Source organism: Procambarus clarkii, chromosome 3, assembly GCF_040958095.1.
Source record: "Procambarus clarkii isolate CNS0578487 chromosome 3, FALCON_Pclarkii_2.0, whole genome shotgun sequence".
Lineage (NCBI taxonomy): Eukaryota > Metazoa > Arthropoda > Malacostraca > Decapoda > Cambaridae > Procambarus > Procambarus clarkii.
This window is the reverse complement of record NC_091152.1, coordinates 17,704,522-17,727,219: the sequence shown is the minus strand read 5'-3', so window position 1 is coordinate 17,727,219 and position 22,698 is coordinate 17,704,522. Positions and strand designations below refer to the sequence as shown.

Genomic DNA, 22,698 nt, shown 5'->3' with positions numbered 1-22,698 from the left:
AGCTGTACGGATGGTCCTACAGGCCACCGCACTTACCTTCCTAAACAAAATGAAAGAATCAGCCATCTGCCGGTGTCGGAGTTTCTTCCAGGCTATCCAGGCTTCCGGGCTATCCACTTACAGCGGATAGCCCGAATGCAGTTTGCCTTCCACCAGGGAATGCACTTCCGTGTGCCCCAGGAGGTAGAGTAAGGAATAGAACGAAGGGCAGCGTCGAAGACAGTGTCATGAAAAAGGTGGAGGTCGCAAGGGAGAGGCAGAGTGGAGAGATTAGAGAGAGTAGCACGGAGGGTGAATAGGTTCCAGTCAGCCTTGGCAAACTGCCACTTAGGGGAGGGTGAAGAGAAAAAAAGGCAACAAGGATGGGGAAATGGTCACTGTTATGGAGGTCATCAAGAACCCGCCACGTGAAATCTAAGTAAAGAGTCGACGAGCAGAGAGACAGATTAAGACAGGAAAGGGTGCGAATCCGAGAGTACAAATGAGTGGGCTCACTAGAATTCAGAAGAGACAGGGAAGAAGAGAGGACGAACTGTTCGAGAAAGCGACCCCGGGTGTTTGTCAGAACATCACATCAGAGGGTATGCCGACAGTTGAAATCACCCAACAGGAGCACAGGCTCTGGCAAGGAGTCCAGTCTTAAGATCAGGAAGAGAAAGCAGGACATTTGCGGGGAGATAAATGGAACAGACTGTATACCATTTACTCACAAAGACACGGGCAGCAGAACATTGGATAAGTGACTGAAAACGTAGGAGGACGAAGGGAATATCAGTGCGAATCAAGAGAGCAGTAGAGTTATGGGCCCCAGCAAAAGGGGGAGAGAAAGTAATAACCACGAAAGTGACCAGGACGAGCACCAAGCATTGGTTCCTGGAGACAAACACAAAGTGGTGTAAACTGTGTAATTAGAAGTTGGAGTTCATGGAACTTGGCATAAAATCCACGAATATTCCATTGAAGAATAGACATTATCAAAAAGAGAAGGGACAGCAACAGAGAACAATTTAAAAATAAAGGTAAAGAAGAACACAGCACATTAAATAAGCTCAGGATCAGGTTCAGCGATATCAAGGTTAGGGGGCATGGGAAAACTTAGTAAGAATGGAGTGAAGGGAGCAGGAGGACAGACTAGAGGTAAACGGACGGGGTCCAGAGGAGGAGACAACAGAGAGGGGCAGTCAAGGACAGCAGGAGGACAGACTAGAGGTAAACGGACGGGGTCCGGAGGAGGAGACAACAGAGAGGGGCAGTCAAGGAGAGCAGGAGGACAGACTAGAGGTAAACGGACGGGGTCCGGAGGAGGAGACAACAGAGAGGGGCAGTCAAGGACAGCAGGAGGACAGACTAGAGGTAAACGGACGGGGTCCGGAGGAGGAGACAACAGAGAGGGGCAGTCAAGGACAGCAGGAGGACAGACTAGAGGTAAACGGACGGGGTCCAGAGGAGGAGACAACAGAGAGGGGCAGTCAAGGACAGCAGGAGGACAGACTAGAGGTAAACGGACGGGGTCCGGAGGAGGAGACAACAGAGAGGGGCAGTCAAGGACAGCAGGAGGACAGACTAGAGGTAAACGGACGGGGTCCAGAGGAGGAGACAACAGAGAGGGGCAGTCAAGGACAGCAGGAGGAGGGGGGGGGGCAGAAACCAGGGAGTGCACCACAGGAAGGGCAGCAACCAAGAGGGAATCAGGGGCTAAAGAAACCTCCATAGCTGGGACAGGGGCCTGACCACCGAAATAGGAGGGGACGTAGCGACAGAATTAGAGGTGGGGGGGGGGGCAAGGAAGGAACCGATGCCTTCATAGCCACCGGGGAGGATGAAGAAGAGGAGCCAGGCTTATGTTTCTGACTTAAAGAGACAGGCGTTCCAGCAACAACGAATTGGGCGACAGACTCAGTTGTCTCAACAGGAGAAGAAGAACAGAAGCGAACAACAGACTCAATTGTCTCAACAGGAGAAGAGGAACAGGAGCGAACAACAGACTCAATTGTCTCAACAGGAGAAGAGGAGCGAACAACATGAAGATTGCTGGGAGGACGATGGACAACAGCCTGGACAGACAGACGGCGTGGAGGGCCAAGAGACTGGGGGCAGGGTTGGAAAGAAGGATCAGGGCAAGATGGGAAAGAAGACACAGGAGACATGACAGACTGGGCAGGAAGGTGGGGATAATTGCTGAAATTGGTAATGTTTATATTATGGTTTGTGCTGATCAATGTGATGATTGTAATTTTATTAGATAGAGCACCTTTTTGATAGAGGTATGGGTTTATCGATTGTATACGTAAGGGTTTTGATACTAAGCCTCATTTTTTCATGGTATTAAAAACAAGCTTTATTAATTTACTTGTGCAGGGGGGGGGGGGTTAAAACTAAGTTTGTTGTAGAAATTATTTAAACATTTATAGAATCCCAGATCACATGGTCTGGCAAACTTTGAGTTTTAGAGAGTTAGAGTTTTAGTGATGGGTCATCACCCCAGAGATTAAGCACCATAGTACACATTCACAATATACAAGCTGAAAACAACATTGCACAGACAATATACACTGACGGATCACTCAATACAGCTACAGGGAGGGCAGGAAGTGCTGTTATTGCTCATCAGCCCGATGGCAGCACAATTCAAAGGAATATAAGAATTAGTAACTGGGCATCCACAATGCAACCTGAGTTGGTAGCAATACTGGTAGCACTCGAAATTATTGACAACACTGAAGTAGACAGATTAATTATTTCTGACTTCTTTTTCTTCACTGCTGGCAATAAATAGTTTGCAATCAAGTAATAACGTGCTTGTCTCAGACGCCTGGCATGGATATATAAGCATACTTAACAAGGGGGTAAATATATGAATATTTTCTCAACCTATTCTCACAGAATGAGTATGGGGTGCACAATACACTACCACTCACACGATGAGTATGGGGTGCACAATACACTACCACTCACAGGATGAGTATGGGGTGCACAATACACTACCACTCACAGAATGAGTATGGGGTGCACAATACACTACCACTCACAGAATGAGTATGGGGTGCACAATACACTACCACTCACAGGATGAGTATGGGGTGCACAATACACTACCACTCACAGAATGAGTATGGGGTGCACAATACACTACCACTCACAGAATGAGTATGGGGTGCACAATACACTACCACTCACAGGATGAGTATGGGGTGCACAATACACTACCACTCACAGGATGAGTATGGGGTGCACAATACACTACCACTCACAGGATGAGTATGGGGTGCACAATACACTACCACTCCTAGGATGAGTATGGGGTGCACAATACACTACCACTCCCAGGATGAGTATGGGGTGCACAATACACTACCACTCACAGGATGAGTATGGGGTGCACAATAAACTACCACTCATAGGATGAGTATGGGGTGCACAATACACTACCACTCCCAGCGTCCGCCTCAAGTTCAGTTTAATTATGGAGATGAGTGAGACGAAGGTCAAATGGGTGTGTTTGTGGGAGTAAGTGAACAGGATGATGAGTCACCTCGGATGTTACACTCACCAGGGGTGAGTCACCCCCCTGGTGTTATGGTTACTAGGGGTGAGTCACCCCGCTGGTGTTATGGTTACTAGGGGTGAGTCACCCTGCTGGTGTTATGGTCACTAGGGGTGAGTCACCCTGCTGGTGTTATGGTCACTAGAGGTGAGTCACCCCGCTGGTGTTATGGTTACTAGGGGTGAGTCACCCTGCTGGTGTTATAGTTACTAGGGGTGAGTCACCCCCCTGGTGTTATGGTTACTAGGGGTGAGTCACCCTGCTGGTGTTATGGTCACTAGGGGTGAGTCACCCCGCTGGTGTTATGGTTACTAGGGGTGAGTCACCCTGCTGGTGTTATGGTCACTAGGGGTGAGTCACCCCGCTGGTGTTATGGTTACTAGGGGTGAGTCACCCCCCTGGTGTTATGGTCACTAGGGGTGAGTCACCCCGCTGGTGTTATGGTTACTAGGGGTGAGTCACCCCCCTGGTGTTATAGTCACTAGGGGTGAGTCACCCCGCTGGTGTTATAGTTACTAGGGGTGAGTCACCCCGCTGGTGTTATAGTCACTAGGAGTGAGTCACCCCGCTGGTGTTATAGTTACTAGGGGTGAGTCACCCCGCTGGTGTTATAGTCACTAGGGGTGAGTCACCCCCCTGGTGTTATAGTTACTAGGGGTGAGTCACCCCGCTGGTGTTATAGTCACTAGGGGTGAGTCACCCCCCTGGTGTTATAGTTACTAGGGGTGAGTCACCCCGCTGGTGTTATAGTTACTAGGGGTGAGTCACCCCCCTGGTGTTATGGTTACTAGGGGTGAGTCACCCCCCTGGTGTTATGGTTACTAGGGGTGAGTCACCCCGCTGGTGTTATAGTCACTAAGGGTGAGTCACCCCGGGCGTTATGTATACTGGAGTGTCACCCTGGGCGTTATGTATACCGGAGCGTACCCCAGGCGTTATGTATACTGGAGTGTCACCCTGGGCGTTATGTATACTGGAGTGTCACCCTGGGCGTTATGTATACTGGAGTGTCACCCTGGGCATTATGTATACTGGAGTGTCACCCCGGGCGTTATGTATACTGGAGTGTCACCCTGGGCGTTATGTATACCGGAGCGTACCCCAGGCGTTATGTATACTGGAGTGTCACCCTGGGCGTTATGTATACTGGAGTGTCACCCTGGGCATTATGTATACTGGAGTGTCACCCCGGGCGTTATGTATACTGGAGTGTCACCCTGGGCGTTATGTATACTGGAGTGTCACCCCGGGCGTTATGTATACTGGAGTGTCACCCTGGGCGTTTTGTATACTGGAGTGTCACCCTGGGCGTTATGTATACTGGAGCATCACCCTGGGCGTTATGTATACTGGAGCGTACCCAAGGCGTTATGTATACTGGAGTGTCACCCTGGGCGTTATGTATACTGGAGCATCACCCTGGGCGTTATGTATACTGGAGCGTACCCAAGGCGTTATGTATACTGGAGTGTCACCCTGGGCGTTATGTATACTGGAGCATCACCCTGGGCGTTATGTATACTGGAGTGTCACCCTGGGCGTTATGTATACTGGAGCATCACCCTGGGCGTTATGTATACTGGAGTGTCACCCTGGGCGTTATGTATACTGGAGCGTCACCCTGGGCGTTATGTATACTGGAGCATCACCCTGGGCGTTATGTATACTGGAGTGTCACCCTGGGCGTTATGTATACTGGAGCATCACCCTGGGCGTTATGTATACTGGAGTGTCACCCTGGGCGTTATGTATACTGGAGCATCACCCTGGGCGTTATGTATACTGGAGTGTCACCCTGGGCGTTATGTATACTGGAGCGTCACCCTGGGCGTTATGTATACTGGAGTGTCACCCTGGGCGTTATGTATACTGGAGTGTCACCCTGGGCGTTATGTATACTGGAGTGTCACCCTGGGCGTTATGTATACTGGAGTGTCACCCTGGGCATTATGTATACTGGAGTGTCACCCTGGGCGTTATGTATACTGGAGTGTCACCTGGGCGTTATGTATACTGGAGTGTCACCCTGGGCGTTATGTATACTGGAGTGTCAGCATTGTCGGAAATCCGACACACAAAATAACATAAGTTACCCCTATAAAGAAAGAAAAGAGTGGGTTATCCTGTGCCGTCATCCAACAAGTCCTATATTTATACATCTCATCTCTTTTTAAACAACTGTTAAGTGTTTAAACTTAATAAAAAAGTGTTCACTAGGACTGAATATAATTTCCAACAGCAAAAGTACAGCTTGACTCCTTTGCTACTGCTAAATAAAATCAGAAGTAGAACCAAAACTTTGGCTAGAGGCGTCAGCATGTACACCCCACAACTTGTAAACAAACCAACGTGAGAGTACTGTTGAAGAACAGCTAACCCATATATCCCCCGCTTCCCAACCTTTCACTCGCAACCTTTCCTCACACGGGCTACAAATAACCTCAATATAGACCTCTCCCTACTTCAAAACTGTGAAACCCAACCTCCTGTTCCCCCTATTCCACCTTGGCTTTATACAACTCCTAATACAGCAATACAACTCGAAGACAACATTCTAAAGTCTGCACCAAACTCAGCCATAGCCTCAGTCTTTGTCTCAACAATGAAAAATTGCTACCCAAATACCACAGAGATTTACACAGATGGGTCTCGCATCTTCACGAACAACGTACCCTCGGTCACTAGCGCTGTATGGATACCGAAATACCATCTCAAGCAGGGATGGCGGTTACCAAACCAACTATCTATTATCACAGCGGAATTATATGCCTTGTATCAAGCTCTCCAAATCATCACAACATTATCAGTTGGGATATATACAATCTGTAGTGACTCCAAGAGCGCGATTCAAGCAATTTCGTACTCTTCGAAAACATGCAAGGAGATTGTCTACCCATGCCTTCAACTTCTTCACAAACATCAATTGAACGGTTATGACACCTCTATCCAATGGGTCCCTGCACATTGTGGTATTCTCCATAATGAACTAGTAGACCAACTAGCCAAAGCGATGCACGACACGCCTCACCTCACCCGTCATCCAATTCCCCATGTTGCACGTAAAGGAGCCTTCAAAGATACCATCTCCCAGGATTTTGCAACAAACTGGAGAACGTTATGCTCACCTTTGCACTATGGGTCCATTAAAAAGAAATGGGAAACTTGGAAACATGTCCGATATAAAAGCAGAGAAATTGATATAGCGATGACCAGATTAAGGCTGGGACACACCAAACTGGCAGCACACAGCTCTAAGTACAGAACAGACATCAACGAACTCTGTACTCACTGTCAGGTGCCTGAAACAGTCGACCACTATCTCCTACACTGCTTCCGACACTATAGTGCCAGAGTAAATCTCAAACAAGTCTTTATCGCACTTAAAATACCCTTCACCATCGAGCATATATTAGGAGGCGGTGACCACTCGTCACAAGAAAAATACCAAATAGTCAAAGCACTGGCTAAATATCTCCAGTCGACCAACAAATTGGGTCACATCTGACCCGCGCCACATTTATACCTGGCGCCACCAACAGCTAAACACAGAAAACAACTACCTCGTCGCAACACCAAGGATCAGCTGACGCCATAAACACAACACACCGCCCTACAGTGCGGCAAGTCTCCCTCTAACACACACCTCTGTTTTAGTCGCCGCTCCTCTATCTACAGCACAAAGCAACAAGCACCTTGGTAGCTCCGATCATCTTCAACATAAACGGGTCCAACAACATCAGTACTGGTGCAGTCATCGGGAGGACAAACCCTTCATGCAAACTGCACCTACTATCAACAAGAAGAAGAAGAAGTGTGACTCGAGTCTCCCACGACAGACACTTTACTCTGTCCTAAGGGGACCACCACAGTAGTTCTACCACCCAACAGAACACTAGAGTATCCGACTGCCTTATAACTTTTTATTGGGAATGTGTACTTGTCAATATTAGTTAGGTAGCCGGTTATAAGAGAGGTTTAAAGCTGAACCAAGTATGTACTGAACATTATACTTCCCTCTTATTCTTGTCATACCTGTGCCTTAATATGTTGGTGTGCTTTTACTAATGTTAAACATCCCAAACAGGTAATTGTGTGGGAAGTTACTGAAGCAGACAGTTGGCTCCAAACATAATTATAGAAATTTGTAACTCTGCGCTACATCATGCCTTGCAGGTCTCCAGATAGCCGCCATTACGTGGCACTCTGAGGCACAGGGCCACACCCTAATCTGATGCTACATAGTCAGCCTTAGCAGGCCCCATCTACAGTATCAGCTAAGGCCCCCCTTTTATTTTATCCTGAAGATAGATTAACTATAAGTATAATTACAGACACTCGCCTGGCGATCCGCGAGCGCTATGTCATGGGTTCGTATCCTGGCCGGGGAGGATTTACTGGGCGCAATTCCTTAACTGTAGCCTCTGTTTAACGCAACAGTAAAATGTGTACTTGGTTGTAACAACGATTCTTCGCGGCAGGGGATCGTATTCCAGGGACCATAGGATTAAGGACTTGCCCGAAACGCTACGCGTACTAGTGGCTCTACAACCATGTAACAACTCTTGTATGTAGTAGATTATTCCACCATATGTGGTATGATTTATAATTTATATTAAAGACTAGGTAAAAAATTTGTGGTTTATGAAGGATCTGCTTCAAAAGTGGTTTAAGCCACAAATTGTCCCCCCAATTATGTGTGCAGAAATATTTTAGCAGGTTCAATCAGAATATACAGTCCACTAACTAACTAAGAACTAACTCAGAAGAAAAGTAATATCATATTAAACTCAACTGAAAAATAAATTAAAGTAAATATTTGAATAAAAAATAGAATAAAAGAATTAAAGCCTGCTAGGATTTTCCCCACAACCATGGGTGTTATGTATACTGAAGCGTCACCCCAGGCGTTATGAATACTGGAACGTCACCCTGGGCATTATGTATACTGCAGCATCACCCCGGGCATTATGTACAGTAGACACAATACCACCAAATGAGACGCCCCACTCCCACAGCTGGTGGTCCAAGATGAGACACCCCACTCCCACAGCTGGTGGCCCAAGATGAGACGCCCCACTCCTACAGCTGGTGGCCCAAGATCAGACGCCCCACTCCCACAGCTGGTGGTTCAAGATGAGACGCCCCACTCCCACAGCTGGTGGCCCAAGATGAGACACCCCACTAGCACAGCTGGTGGCCCAAGATGAGACGCCCCACTCCCACAGCTGGTGGCCCAAGATGAGACGCCCCACTCCCACAGCTGGTGGCCCAAGATGAGACGCCCCACTCCCACAGCTGGTGGCCCAAGATGAGACACCCCACTCCCACAGCTGGTGGTCCAAGATGAGACGCCCCACTCCCACAGCTGGTGGTCCAAGATGAGACGCCCCACTCCCACAGCTGGTGGTCCAAGATGAGACGCCCCACTCCCACAGCTGGTGGTCCAAGATGAGACGCCCCACTCCCACAGCTGGTGGTCCAAGATGAGACGCCCCACTCCCACAGCTGGTGGTCCAAGATGAGACGCCCCACTCCCACAGCTGGTGGCCCAAGATGAGACGCCCCACTCCCACAGCTGGTGGCCCAAGATGAGACGCCCCACTCCCACAGCTGGTGGCCCAAGATGAGACGCCCCACTCCCACAGCTGGTGGTTCAAGATGAGACGCCCCACTCCCACAGCTGGTGGCCCAAGATGAGACGCCCCACTCCCACAGCTGGTGGTCCAAGATGAGACGCCCCACTCCCACAGCTGGTGGTCCAAGATGAGACGCCCCACTCCCACAGCTGGTGGTCCAAGATGAGACGCCCCACTCCCACAGCTGGTGGCCCAAGATGAGACGCCCCACTCCCACAGCTGGTGGTTCAAGATGAGACGCCCCACTCCCACAGCTGGTGGCCCAAGATGAGACGCCCCACTCCCACAGCTGGTGGCCCAAGATGAGACGCCCCACTCCCACAGCTGGTGGTTCAAGATGAGACGCCCCACTCCCACAGCTGGTGGCCCAAGATGAGACGCCCCACTCCCACAGCTGGTGGTCCAAGATGAGACGCCCCACTCCCACAGCTGGTGGTCCAAGATGAGACGCCCCACTCCCACAGCTGGTGGTCCAAGATGAGACGCCCCACTCCCACAGCTGGTGGCCCAAGATGAGACGCCCCACTCCCACAGCTGGTGGTTCAAGATGAGACGCCCCACTCCCACAGCTGGTGGCCCAAGATGAGACGCCCCACTCCCACAGCTGGTGGCCCAAGATGAGACGCCCCACTCCCACAGCTGGTGGCCCAAGATGAGACGCCCCACTCCCACAGCTGGTGGTCCAAGATGAGACGCCCCACTCCCACAGCTGGTGGCCCAAGATGAGACGCCCCACTCCCACAGCTGGTGGCCCAAGATGAGACGCCCCACTCCCACAGCTGGTGGCCCAAGATGAGACGCCCCACTCCCACAGCTGGTGGCCCAAGATGAGACGCCCCACTCCCACAGCTGGTGGCCCAAGATGAGACGCCCCACTCCCACAGCTGGTGGCCCAAGAGTCTCGATCTACTCAATGAAAACACAGTCCCACAATATGTATTCCTAGATGAAATACTGATCAGAAATACTTCCCCTTCTTGGAAAAAAATATAAAAACAAAATTTATAAATTTAAAATAATAATAAATAAGTAAATAAATAAATAAATAAATAAATAATAGAATAAAGATTCTTGATCAGAACATCAACATTGTGGGGGTTGAGCTCTGGCTCTTTGGTCCCGCCTCTCAACTGTCAATCAACAGGTGTACAGGTTCCTGAGCCTATTGGGCTCTATCATATCTACACTTGAAACTGTGTATGGAGTCAGCCTCCACCACATCACTGCCTAATGCATTCCATTTGTCAACCACTCTGACACTGAAAAAGTTCTTTCTAATATCTCTGTGGCTCATTTGGGTATTCCGTTTCCACCTGTGTCCCCTTGTTCATGTCCCACCCGTACTAAATAGTTTAGCTTTGTTCACTATCAATTTCGCTCAAAATTTTGTAGGTAGTAATCATGTCTTCCCTAACTCTTCTGTTTTCCAGGGACGTGAGGTTTAATTTTCGTAGCCTTTCCTCGTAACTCATATCTGTTAGCACTGGGACTAGTCTGGTGGCATTCCTCTGATCTTCTCTAATTTTGTATTGTATTTTCTAAGTATGGACTCTAGGCTGGAGCTGCATACTCCAGGATTAGTCTGACATATGTGGTATACAAGGTTCTGAATGTTTCCTTACACGAGTTTAATAAAGGTAGTTCTTATGTTGGCCAATCTAGCATATGCCGCTGATGATATTCTTTTGATGTGGGCCTCTGGGGACAGTTTCGGTATGATATCGACCCCCAGATCTTTCTCTCGATTTGATTCTTGCAGGTTTTCACCTCCCTGATGGTAGCTTGTATTCAGCCTTCTGCTTCCTTCGCCTAATTTCATTACTTTACACTTTCCTGAGTTAAACTATAGCAGCCATTTTCTAGACCATTCCTCCAGTTTGTCCAGGTCGTCCTGTAGTCTCTGTCTATCTTCATCTGTCTTGATTCTTTTCACATTTTTGGCATCATCAGCAAATATTGAGAGGAATGAGTCTATACCCTCTGGAAGATCGTTTACATATGTCAGAAACAGGATGGGTCCAAGTACTGAGCCCTGTGGGACTCCGCTGGTGACATCTCGCCACTCTGATGTCTCTCCCCTCACAGTTACTCGCTATTTCCTGTTGCTTAGATACTCCCTTATCCACTGGAGCACCTTACCTTTTACTCCTGCCTGTTTCTCCAACTTTTGTAACAGTCTTTTATGGGGATACGGTGTCAAAGACTTTCTGACAATTTAAGAAAATGCAGTCTGCCTACCCTTCTCTTTCCTACCTAATTTTTGTCGCCTAGTCATAGAATTCTATTTAGCCAGTGAGGCACAATTTACCACCATTGAACCCATGCTGGTGTTGTGTTATAAAGTTCCTTCGCTCCAGATGCTCTACGAGCCTTTTCCTCGCGATCTTCTCCATCACCTTGCATGGTATACAAGTTAAGGACACTAGCCTGTAGTTCAGTGCCTCTTGCCTGTCACCCTTTTTGTATATTGGGACTACATTAGCTGTCTTCCAACTTTCCGGTAGGTCTCCTGTTTCCAGTGACCTGTTATACACCATAGAGAGTGGCACACTTAGTGCTTCTGCACCTTCTTTTAGTATCCACGATGAGATTCTGTCAGGCCCAGCAGCCTTTGTCACATTCAGCTCCAACAGATTCCTTTTGATCTCATCACTGGTGAGGTCAAATTTCTCCAAGGTTGCTCGGTTTGCCTCCTCATTTAGTGCAGGGACCTCTCATTGTTCTATTGTGAAGACCTCCTGGAATCTCTTGTTAAGTTCTTCACACACCACCTTGTCATTCTCTATGTATCTGTTCTCCCCTTTTCTTAGTTTCATAACTCGTTCCTTCACTGCTGCTTTCCTCCTGATGTGGCTGTGGAGCAGCTTTGGTTGGGTCTTGGCTTTACTTGCTATGTCATTTTCAAACTGTCTCTCTGCTTCCCTCCTCACTCTGAGGTACTCATTTCTGGCCCTCTGGTATCTCTCCCTGCTCTCTGGTGTTCTGTTATTTCTGTAGTTTCTCCATGTTCTTTTACTCAGTTGCTTTGTTTCCTTACCTGCCTGATTGAACCATGGATTCTTCTTTTGCTTTTATTTTTTTTTCTTTTGAGCCTGGATAAACCTGTCTGCAGCTTCCTGGCACTTCTGGGTGACATAGTCCATCATATCCTGTACAGACTTTTCTCTGAGTTCTGTTTCCTATGGTATTCCCATTAGGAAGTTCCTCATCTCGTCATATTTTCCTCTTCGGTAGTTTAGTCTTTTCCCCTCCGCTCCCATCCTTGGATAGGTTATCCCTACCTCCACCAAGTACTCAAAGGTCAGTACACTGTGGTCACTCATTCCTATGGGGGCTTCAAATTTGACTTCCCTTATTTCTGACTCATTCAGGGTGAATATCAGGTTGAGTCTAGCTCGTTTGTCATTGCCTCTCATTCTAGTACTCACCTAGTTGTGCTTGTGGGGGTTAAGCTTTGGCTCCTTCGTCCTGCCTCTCGACTCTCAATTAACTGGTGTACACAGATTCTGGAGCCTATTGGGCTCTTGTGGGGTCCCTTGTCGTGTTGTCTCAGAATGTTTCTTGTTGTCACGTCCAAGAGTTTAGCTCTCCATGTATCTATGTATCTGCAGTTCCATGTGTTCTCCATTTCCCAGTCTATCTTTCCGTGGTTGAAGTTGCCCATGATTAAGAGTCTGGATCCATTCCTGCAGGCAACTGAAGCTGCTCTCTCAATTATATCAATGGTTGCCATGTTGTGTCTATTGAACCTCTGTCTGGGTCATCTGTCATTTAATGGAAGGTTGTAAATGACTGCTACTATTATCTTAGGTCCAGCTATTGTCATAGTTCCTGTAATGTAATCTGTGAATCCTTCACAGACCGGGATATCCATCTCTTCAAAACCCCAATCCTTTCTTATCAGCAGGACACTTTTTCTCTGCCTTCCCTCTCTTTCCTTACTATATAGTAGTCCTGCAGCAGCACTGCATTTGTTATGATGCCTGCCAATATTGTTTCTGTGAGTCCTATTACATCTGAGTTTTTTCTTGTGCCCTTTGGTCCAGCTCACTTGCTTTATTTGTAATCCCATCAGTGTTTGAGTACATTACCTAGAAGCTCACTTTCCTATGTCCTTTATCACATACTCTCCTCACTGGCGTAGGAAGCTGTTCCATAGGTAAGGCTATTTGGGTAGATCTGTCCTCCTGTGGGGTAAATACCAGGGGGTTTGGGGAGAGGTGGGGTGGGGAATGGAGAGCTTAGATCTTGTCTGGGCCTGCTTGGGACAGGAGGAAGACCTGGGGATAAGGAGGCAAGAGGTGCTCGGGGTGATGAGGGAATTTGGGTACCATGGTGGGCATTGTGTAGGGGGAAAGTTCAAGCATGGGGAGGGGACTCATATTGGGTGGCAGGTGGTGGTAGTGGGAGGTGCCTATTAAGTCGCAGATGGAGGGGAGGGGGCTCTTATGAGGAGGCAGGTGGGGGGGGGGGTTGCAGTTCTGTCTGGGGTTACTAAATTACTGGTTGTGGGTTCCCTACTCCCCCTCTGGGATTGTTGGGTTGGGGGACTGTTGTTCCCTGGTTCCCTTCCCTCTCCCTGTACCTCTTCTATGCATCTACTGCCTGGATTATCTCGTCCCTGGTCATGTCCCTCTGAAGGAACATCTCTGTAAACAAATCCGCAAAGGCCGTGACGAGGATTCGAACCTGCGCCCGAGAGCATCCCAGACGCTGCCTTAATCGACTGAGCTACGACATGGTCAAAAGGAGATGAAACCGAAGTTCTACTGAACTTACTGGATCCTGCAGCCTCTCTGAGGCACAAACCAGGGTTTTACACAACTCCCCCCATGCACTCGAGCTATGTCAACAGGGCGTTCTCCCTCTTCGCCCTTACTTCATTACACACGGAAATCACAATTGCATGATGCATCAAATGAACAAATCCACAAGAGTCGTGACGAGAATTCGAACCTGCGTCCGGGAGCATCCCAGACGCTGCCTTAATCGACTGAGCTACGACATGGTCAAAAGGAGTTACTTACCTAATTGTGCTTGCGGGGGTTGAGCTCTGGCTCTTTGGTCCCACCTCTCAACTGTCAATCAACTGATGTACAGATTCCTGAGCCTATTGGGGTCTGTCATATCTACATTTGAAACTGTGTATGGAATCAGCCTCCACCACATCACTGCCTAATGCATTCCACCTGTTAACTACTCTGACACTGAAAAAGTTCTTTCTAAAGTTCCTGTGGCTCACTTGGGTACTCAGTTTCCACCTGTGTCCCCTTGTTCGTGTACCACCCGTGTTAAACAGTTTATCTTTACCCTGTCAATTCCTCTGAGAATTTTGTAGGTAGTGATCATGTCTCCCCTTACTCTTCTGTCTTCTAGTGTCGTGAGGGGCATTTCTCGCAGCCTTTCCTCGTAACTCATGCCTCTTAGTTCTGGGACTAGTCTAGTGGCATATCTCTGAACTTTTTCAAGCTTTGCCTTGTGTTTGACAAGGTACGGGCTCCATGCTGGGGCCGCATACTCCAGGATTGGTCTTACATATGTGGTGTACATGGATCTGAATGATTCCTTATACAGGTTCCTGAACGCTGTTCTGATGTTAGCCAGCCTCGCATATGCCGCAGATGTTATTCTCTTTATGTGGGCTTCAGGAGACAGGTTTAGTGTGATATCAACTCCTAGATCTTTCTCTCTGTCTATTTCATTAAGTACTTCATCTCCTATTCTGTATCCTGTGTCTGGCCTCCTGTTTCCACTGCCTAGTTTCATTACCTTACATTTACTCGGGTTGAACTTTAGTAGCCATTTGTTGGACCATTAACTCAGTCTGTCTAGGTCATCTTGTAGTCTCATGCTGTTTTCCTCCTGTGTGTGTGTGTGTGTGTGTGTGTGTGTGTGTGTGTGTGTGTGTGTGTGTGTGTGTGTGTGTGTGTGTGTGTGTTTACTAGTTGTGTATTTGCGGGGGTTGAGCTTTGCTCTTTCGGCCCGCCTCTCAACTGTCAATCAACTGTTTACTAACTACACTAACTAATATTTTTTTTTTCACACCACACACACACACACACACACACCAGGAAGTAGCCCGTGACAGCTGACTAACTCCCAGGTACCTATTTACTGCTAGGTAACAGGGGCATTCAGGGTGAAAGAAACTTTGCCCATTTGTTTCTGCCTCGTGCGGGAATCGAACCCGCGCCACAGAATTACGAATCCTGCGCGCTATCCACCGGGCTACGAGGCCCCCGTATGTGTGTGTGTGTGTGTGTGTGTGTGTGTGTATAGATGTTATGCCACAATAGAGGTCATCCCAGGGTCAAATTAATAACCCTCCCCAGGATGTATCCCAACATCTGATTTACTCCTGGGTATCTATTTACTGCAAGGTGGACAGGGGCAATAGGTGATAGGAAACGCACCCAACCATTTGTGTCCCGCCCGGGATTCGAATCTGGAATTCTTGAGTGTGTGGTCGTGAACGCACCGGATGTGTGATTCCAGCACAGTTTCACCAGACGCATTGAGGCATATACATCAACATGTATGAATGATAAAGAATACATTGATGCAATAATGTAGACACGGAGGACGTGAGTGCGCGCATGCGTGCAAGACGACAGGGAGGGTGTGAGTGCGCGCATGCGTGCAAGACGTCAGGGAGGACGTGAGTGCGCGCATGCGTGCAAGACGACACGGAGGGCGTGAATACGCGCATGCGTGCAAGACGTCAGGGAGGGCATGAGTGCGCGCATGCGTGCAAGACGACACGGAGGGCGTGAATACGCGCATGCGTGCAAGACGACACGGAGGGCGTGAATACGCGCATGCGTGCAAGACGTCAGGGAGGGCGTGAGTGCGCGCATGCGTGCAAGACGTCAGGGAGGACGTGAGTGCGCGCATGCGTGCAAGACGACACGGAGGGCGTAAATACGCGCATGCGTGCAAGACGTCAGGGAGGACGTGAGTGCGCGCATGCGTGCAAGACGACACGGAGGGCGTGAGTGCGCGCATGCGTGCAAGACGTCAGGGAGGACGTGAGTGCGCGCATGCGTGCAAGACGACACGGAGGGCGTGAGTGCGCGCATGCGTACAAGACGACACAGAGGGCGTGAGTGCGCGCATGCGTATAAGACGACACAAAGGGCGTGAGTGCGCGCATGCGTGCAGGTGAGTGCCTGAGGCATGATAGTGGTCACTTGTTGGCGCCATGCTTGCTGCTCTTGCCATACGCCTCCCCGCCAATTTCTTGTACTGGGATTCACATACAGATATGACTAACCACGTGAGAGCCCGGACGGGTTTCATTAGGCAAGACTACTGATTGTTGCAAGGTGGGGGCCCAGGAGCTCAATATGTACTCGGATAAGTAGGTGAGCACACGGTGAAAGAACTAAGACACTTAGTGTCTTAGTTAAGTCACCTAGAACACTTAGAACTTCTAAGTGCAAATCCTGTTCTGAAACTCTCCCTGGACAGATGTAATAGGACCCATTATCACCACACCAGACATAGATATCTCTTTGATATCCCCAGAGTCAAACTTAATCTGTGTAAACACTCTATGCAAATAAAGGGACCCAGTCTATGGAACTCACTCGCTAATGATTCGAAAAGCTGTCCAACTTTTACCTTATTCAAAAATAAAACCAAAAAGTACCTAATTTCATCTTCATAGTTTTCTACCATGGCCTTTATCTTCACACTGTATCTAGCGCTACTCAATCCCCAAATATTTGTACCTAAGCCGGTCGGCCGAGCGGACAGCACGCGGGATTTGTGATCCTGTGGTCCTGGGTTCGATCCCAGGCGCCGGCGAGAAACAATGGGCAGAGTTTCTTTCACACTATGCCCCTGTTACCTAGCAGTAAAATAGGTACCTGGGTGTTAGTCAGCTGTCACGGGCTGCTTCCTGGGGGTCGAGGCCTGGTCGAGGACCGGGCCGCGGGGACACTAAAAAAGCCCCGAAATCATCTCAAGATAACCTCAAGAAGTCATATTACTTTACCATTGTAATCTTAGATATCATCTGATATCATGGTTGTTGTATTGAGTGCATTTTCTACTCCAGTATTCCTTGAAAATTTTGATCCTCGAAATGATTCTCATATTGTACTTCAGTGAACCAATGTATAACCCTGAAATGTTATCCTCATGTACCTAGTAATCCTTGCTTCTTTATTGTGTATTGTATTATTGTGTATTATTCTAATCTGCTTTTGTGTCAAAATTTCTTCAAATTACCTGTTAACATTTTTTGTCAATTTTACTGTTAATTTATCAAAAAATATTCTGTTAGTTTAAGGACTTGCCCGAAACGCTATGCGTGTTAGTGGCTTTACAAGAATGTTAATTCAACTTATTTTCTATATTCTCTGTTAACCCCCAATGTAACTTCTTATATATAAATAAATAAATAACTCCTGAGGTGGAATTACACAAGTTGGCACCCATGTCGCCTGATGACGTCATTGTAGTCTTGACGTCACGAGGAAATAAAAGAAAGGCGAGCTGCGTGAGTGACACACACACACACACACACACACACAAGGCTTTCGACAGAGTTCCACATAAGAGGTTGTTCTGGAAACTTGAAAATATTGGAGGGGGTGACAGGTAAGCTTCTATCATGGATGAAAAATTTTCTGACTGTTAGAAAAATGAGGGCAGTGATCAGAGGCAATGTATCGGACTGGAGAAATGTCACAAGTGGAGTACCACAGGGTTCAGTTCTTGCACCAGTGATGTTTATTGTGTACATAAATGATCTACCAGTTGGTATACAGAATTATATGAACATGTTTGCTGATGATGCTAAGATAATAGGAAGGATAAGAAACTTAGATGATTGTCGTGCCCTTCAAGATGACCTGGACAAAATAAGTATATGGAGCACCACTTGGCAAATGGAATTTAATGTTAATAAATGCCATGTTATGGAATGTGGAATAGGAGAACATAGACCACACACAACCTATATATTATGTGAGAAATCTTTAAAGAATTCTGATAAAGAAAGAGATCTAGGGGTGGTTCTAGATAGAAAACTATCACCTGAGGACCACATAAAGAATATTGTGCGAGGAGCCTATGCCACCCTTTTTAACTTCAGAATTGCTTTTAAATACATGGATGGCGATATACTAAAGAAATTGTTCACGACTTTTGTTAGGCCAAAGCTAGAATATGCAGCGGTTGTGTGGTGCCCATATCTTAAGAAGCACATCAACAAACTGGAAAAGGTGCAAAGACATGCTACTAAGTGGCTCCCAGAACTGAAGGGCAAGAGCTATGAGGAGAGGTTAGAGGCATTAAATATGCCAAAACTAGAAGACAGAAACTAGAAGACAGAAGAAAAAGAGGTGATATGATCACTACGTATAAAATAGTAACAGGAACTGATAAAATCGATAGGGAAGATTTCCTGAGACCTGGAACTTTAAGAAGAAGAGGTCATAGATTTAAACTAGCTAAACACAGATGCCGAAGAAATATAAGAAAATTCACTTAAGCAAACAGAGTGGTAGACGGTTGTAACAAGTTAGGTGAGAAAGTGGTGGAGGCCAAGACCGTCAGTAGTTTCAAAGCGTTATATGACAAAGAGTGCTGGGAAGACGGGACACCACGAGCGTAGCTCTCATCCTGTAACTACACTTAGGTAATTACACACACGCACACACACAAATGGAGGTTGACAAATGGAATGCATTAGGAAGTGATGTGGTGGAGGCTGACTCCATACACAGTTTCAAGTGTAGATATGATAGAGCCCAATAGGCTCAGGAATCTGTACGCCTGTTGATTGACGGTTGAGAGGCGGGACCAAAGAGCCAGAGCTCAACCCCCGCAAACACAACTAGGTGAGTACACACACACACACACACACACAGATATTAGTGAAAAGATGAAAAGACTCACCTGTCTTTTCGCCAGCGCAGCAACAGATGGCGTTGAAATTAGGGATGGGGATGCGTATGTTTATCTCCCTGTTGGCCATGGCTGGCGTGTGGGCCCTCTCTCTCTCCGTCGCACCTCTCCCACTGTCCCAGCTCCGTGCCACACTCCCAGGGGAGGCAGGTGTGTACACAGACAGCAGCTCCTCACAGTGTGGCAGAGGGGTCGGTGGAGCGAGGTGTGACTGACCACGACGCACACCCTCCGCCTGCAGGATGATAACATATCATTATGACACCAAACGTTTGCCACCACTATATTGGTTTCTTCACACCATTGTCTACCGTATTATTGGCTTCTTCACACCATGGTCAAGGCCCAGGTCATGGCCGGGACAAGGCCGGGTCATGGGCCGGGTCATGGCCGGGACAAGGCCGGGTCATGGGCCGGGTCATGGCCAGGGACAAGGCCAGGCCAAGGCCGGGTCATGGGCCGGGTCATGGCCAGGTCATGGGCCAGGTCATGGCCGGGTCATGGGCCAGGTCATGGCCGGGTCATGGCCGGGACAAGGCCGGGTCATGGGCCGGGTCATGGCCAGGGACAAGGCCAGGCCAAGGCCGGGTCATGGGCCGGGTCATGGGCCAGGTCATGGCCGGGTCATGGGCCAGGTCATGGCCGGGTCAAAATTAAAAAGTAAAAATATTTGGCTCTAGAACTGAAGGAGAAATCAATCGTCTTCCTAATATACAAAATAATAACAGTAGCTAAATGTTAATTCAAATAACGACAATGACAATAATAATACTAATAATAAGAGCAATAATCATAATAATATTATTAATAATACCAATAACACAGATCAATCACACTAAGGTGATATATATCAATGAGTTCATCACCTTGAGCTTTAAGGTGAGTGGACGCCACGACACAGAACACGCCAGCCGGCCAGTGATGCTGCCTGGCGTCCGGTGATGAAGCATCCCGAGGTTAACAAAACCAACTTCATTACTATTAATGGAGTTGGTTTTGTTATGTGACGATGTCAACGCCATCTGTTGAGCGCACCTGACCTTTTTTTTTTTTGCTCCCCGGTGGAAGGCGGTGATATTATTGACACCTGTGTAGGTTTCTTCTTACTATTCATTTTTTACTCTTTAGAATTGATGTGGAAGATCCCTTGGCCGACGAGAGTCAGTTCACTCAGGGCAGTCCTCAAGACTTGTTCCAGTGAGAACAACCGAGTCAGTGTTGACTCTGATTTCAGCCCGTCCTCCAAAGACCCAAAAGTGATTCCATGCACCCGCCAAACCCCATTTATGAGTAAAAACGGTTTACACACGACTCACAACTGATTTCGTTCAAACACTTCCGGAACAAGTGCTTCACTGACGACTTTTGTTCGAACCACAACGCTGTAAATGCTTCACCCACGTACTACAAATACAAATAGTCGGCAACAGAACCTAAACACCTAACCTATGATTATATATGCGCAATATGCTAATATATTATAGTACTAGCTGTACCCGGCCACGCGTTGCTGAGCCACAGCAACCTTCCCCCTGTCTTTGTCCTCCCCACCATTCCCCACTCCCCCGTCTCCTCGTCCTCCCCACCATTCCCCACTCCCCCGTCCCCTCGCTCTCCTCACCATTCCCCACTCCCCCGTCCCCTCGTCCTCCCCACTCCCCCGTCCCCTCGTCCTCCCCACCATTCCCCACTCCCCCGTCCCCTCGCCCTCCCCACCATTCCCCACTCCCCCGTCCCCTCGTCCTCCCCACTCCCTCGTCCCCTCGTCCTCCCCACCATTCCTCACTTCTTTTGTCCTCCCCACCGTCCCCCACTCCTGCATCCCCTCGTCCTAACCATTCCTCACTCCACCGTTCCCTGGATACCATCACATGTTGGCATCTCAAGGCATGACACTGTTGATATGCTTGCTAAGACAGCCTGCAGAAACCCAGTGGTAGAAATTGATATGGGTGTTTCATTAGCAGTGACAAAGAGAATACTTAAATAAATATCTAATGAAGATCTCACAGACCTAACAAATTCACAAAGACCTGAAAGTTGTAGCATTAAATATTATGATAGATATAGTGAGGAGATATTCACATATGGGACCAATAGAACAAGAACCCGGCAATGTGATGTTATAGTGGCCAGAATACGCCTGGGATATAGACGTATCTGGCAGCTTTCTCAAAACCCAAATGTCGAGTACACAATGTGTCAACTTTGTGAAAGAGAAAACATGTACTCTCTTGAACATTATATTGTAGAATGTCCCATATTGTCTGACTTTCGCCCTCCTGGGCTAAGGTATGCTGAACTCTGTAATTACTATATGAGTACTGGAACACTTGATGATATATTGGACTTGTACCCAAGATTGACCATGTACTATATCAATCATACAATGCATATATATGATGTAACTATATAACCTGAGCTTGTAAAAACACTTAATCACCATCAGTGATTAAGTACTTAATTGCACACTAGTTTCTCTATCAGCTATCTCACCCTGTCAGAGTAAAAGAGACAAATGTATGTGAATGCATGTGTGTGTATATATTTATGTATATATGTATATGTACGTATATGTGTGTGTGTGAATGCATGTGTATAAAGTATACATGGAAGCTGATCAGAATTACATTTCACCTTTGTAAATGCACATTAATGACACTATGTAAAAGACACATCGAACACTTTATGTAGGGCATACGTAAATCTGTGTATCTATGTATTTACGTATGTAGGTTAGCTTAGCATTTTAAAAGCACCGAATCACCTTCTGTGGTTGATTGTTCAATAAACCCTTGAACTATATGTTTAACACATCTAACCCTGTCCATGGAGGACAGAAGAAAATGTATATATGCTGGTTAGCATTGTAAATGTCTGGCCACGTCTGTGGTAGAAAATAATAATAAAAAAAAATCCCCCGTCCCCTCGTCCTCCCTACTATTCCCCCCCTCCCCTGTCCCCTCGTCCCCACCATCCCCAACTTCCGTCCCCTTGTTCTCCCCACCATTCCCCACTCCCTCGTCTGATGCATTCCCAAATGATCTGATGTTCCCATCAGAAAACTGGGAACATCAAATGATCTGATGTTTCCATCAGAAAATTGGGAACATCAAATGATCTGATGTTTCCATCAGAAAATTGGGAACATCAAATGATCTGATGTTTCCATCAGAAAATTGGGAACATCAAATGATCTGATGTTCCCATCACTGAAATATAAGAACTACAGTTAAAAGAACGAAATGAAAAAAAAAAACCTATACTCAGGAAATGAACGGTATGGTAAACACCACAGCTCAATTCCAATGCATTTGTCACACAAAATAATTAAATCAAAATGAAAATAAATTGAAATCTATGAAAATTCAATTTATCAATGCAATCGGAAACATTGAAATTGAATCGTAACATATTTAGCATAGCGTGTGTTGCTATTACGTGCAGCAGATGGCGCTGTTTTAACTAAAAAGCAAGTTTTAACCTGTTACATATGTGGCATGTATATAGTAAGTATATAAAACGTGCGTGTATTCGAATGGAAAGTTGTGTTAAAATTCCAAAGCAATCCATGAAGAACTTTCGGAGATTACAGCGTGT

General features: G+C 47.3%; 1 protein-coding gene across 1 annotated transcript in view; it reads right to left on the bottom strand.

Moving 5' to 3' along the window:
• Nucleotides 1-22,698, bottom strand: part of Rho1 (ras-like GTP-binding protein Rho1) — a 96,704-nt gene that overhangs the window by 39,834 nt on the left and 34,172 nt on the right. The window contains exon 2 of the mRNA XM_045746652.2: nucleotides 19,090-19,333. Within this exon, the coding sequence (XP_045602608.1) occupies nucleotides 19,090-19,168 (79 nt within the window). The 5' untranslated portion in view covers nucleotides 19,169-19,333. The remainder of the gene's footprint in view (nucleotides 1-19,089; nucleotides 19,334-22,698) is intronic.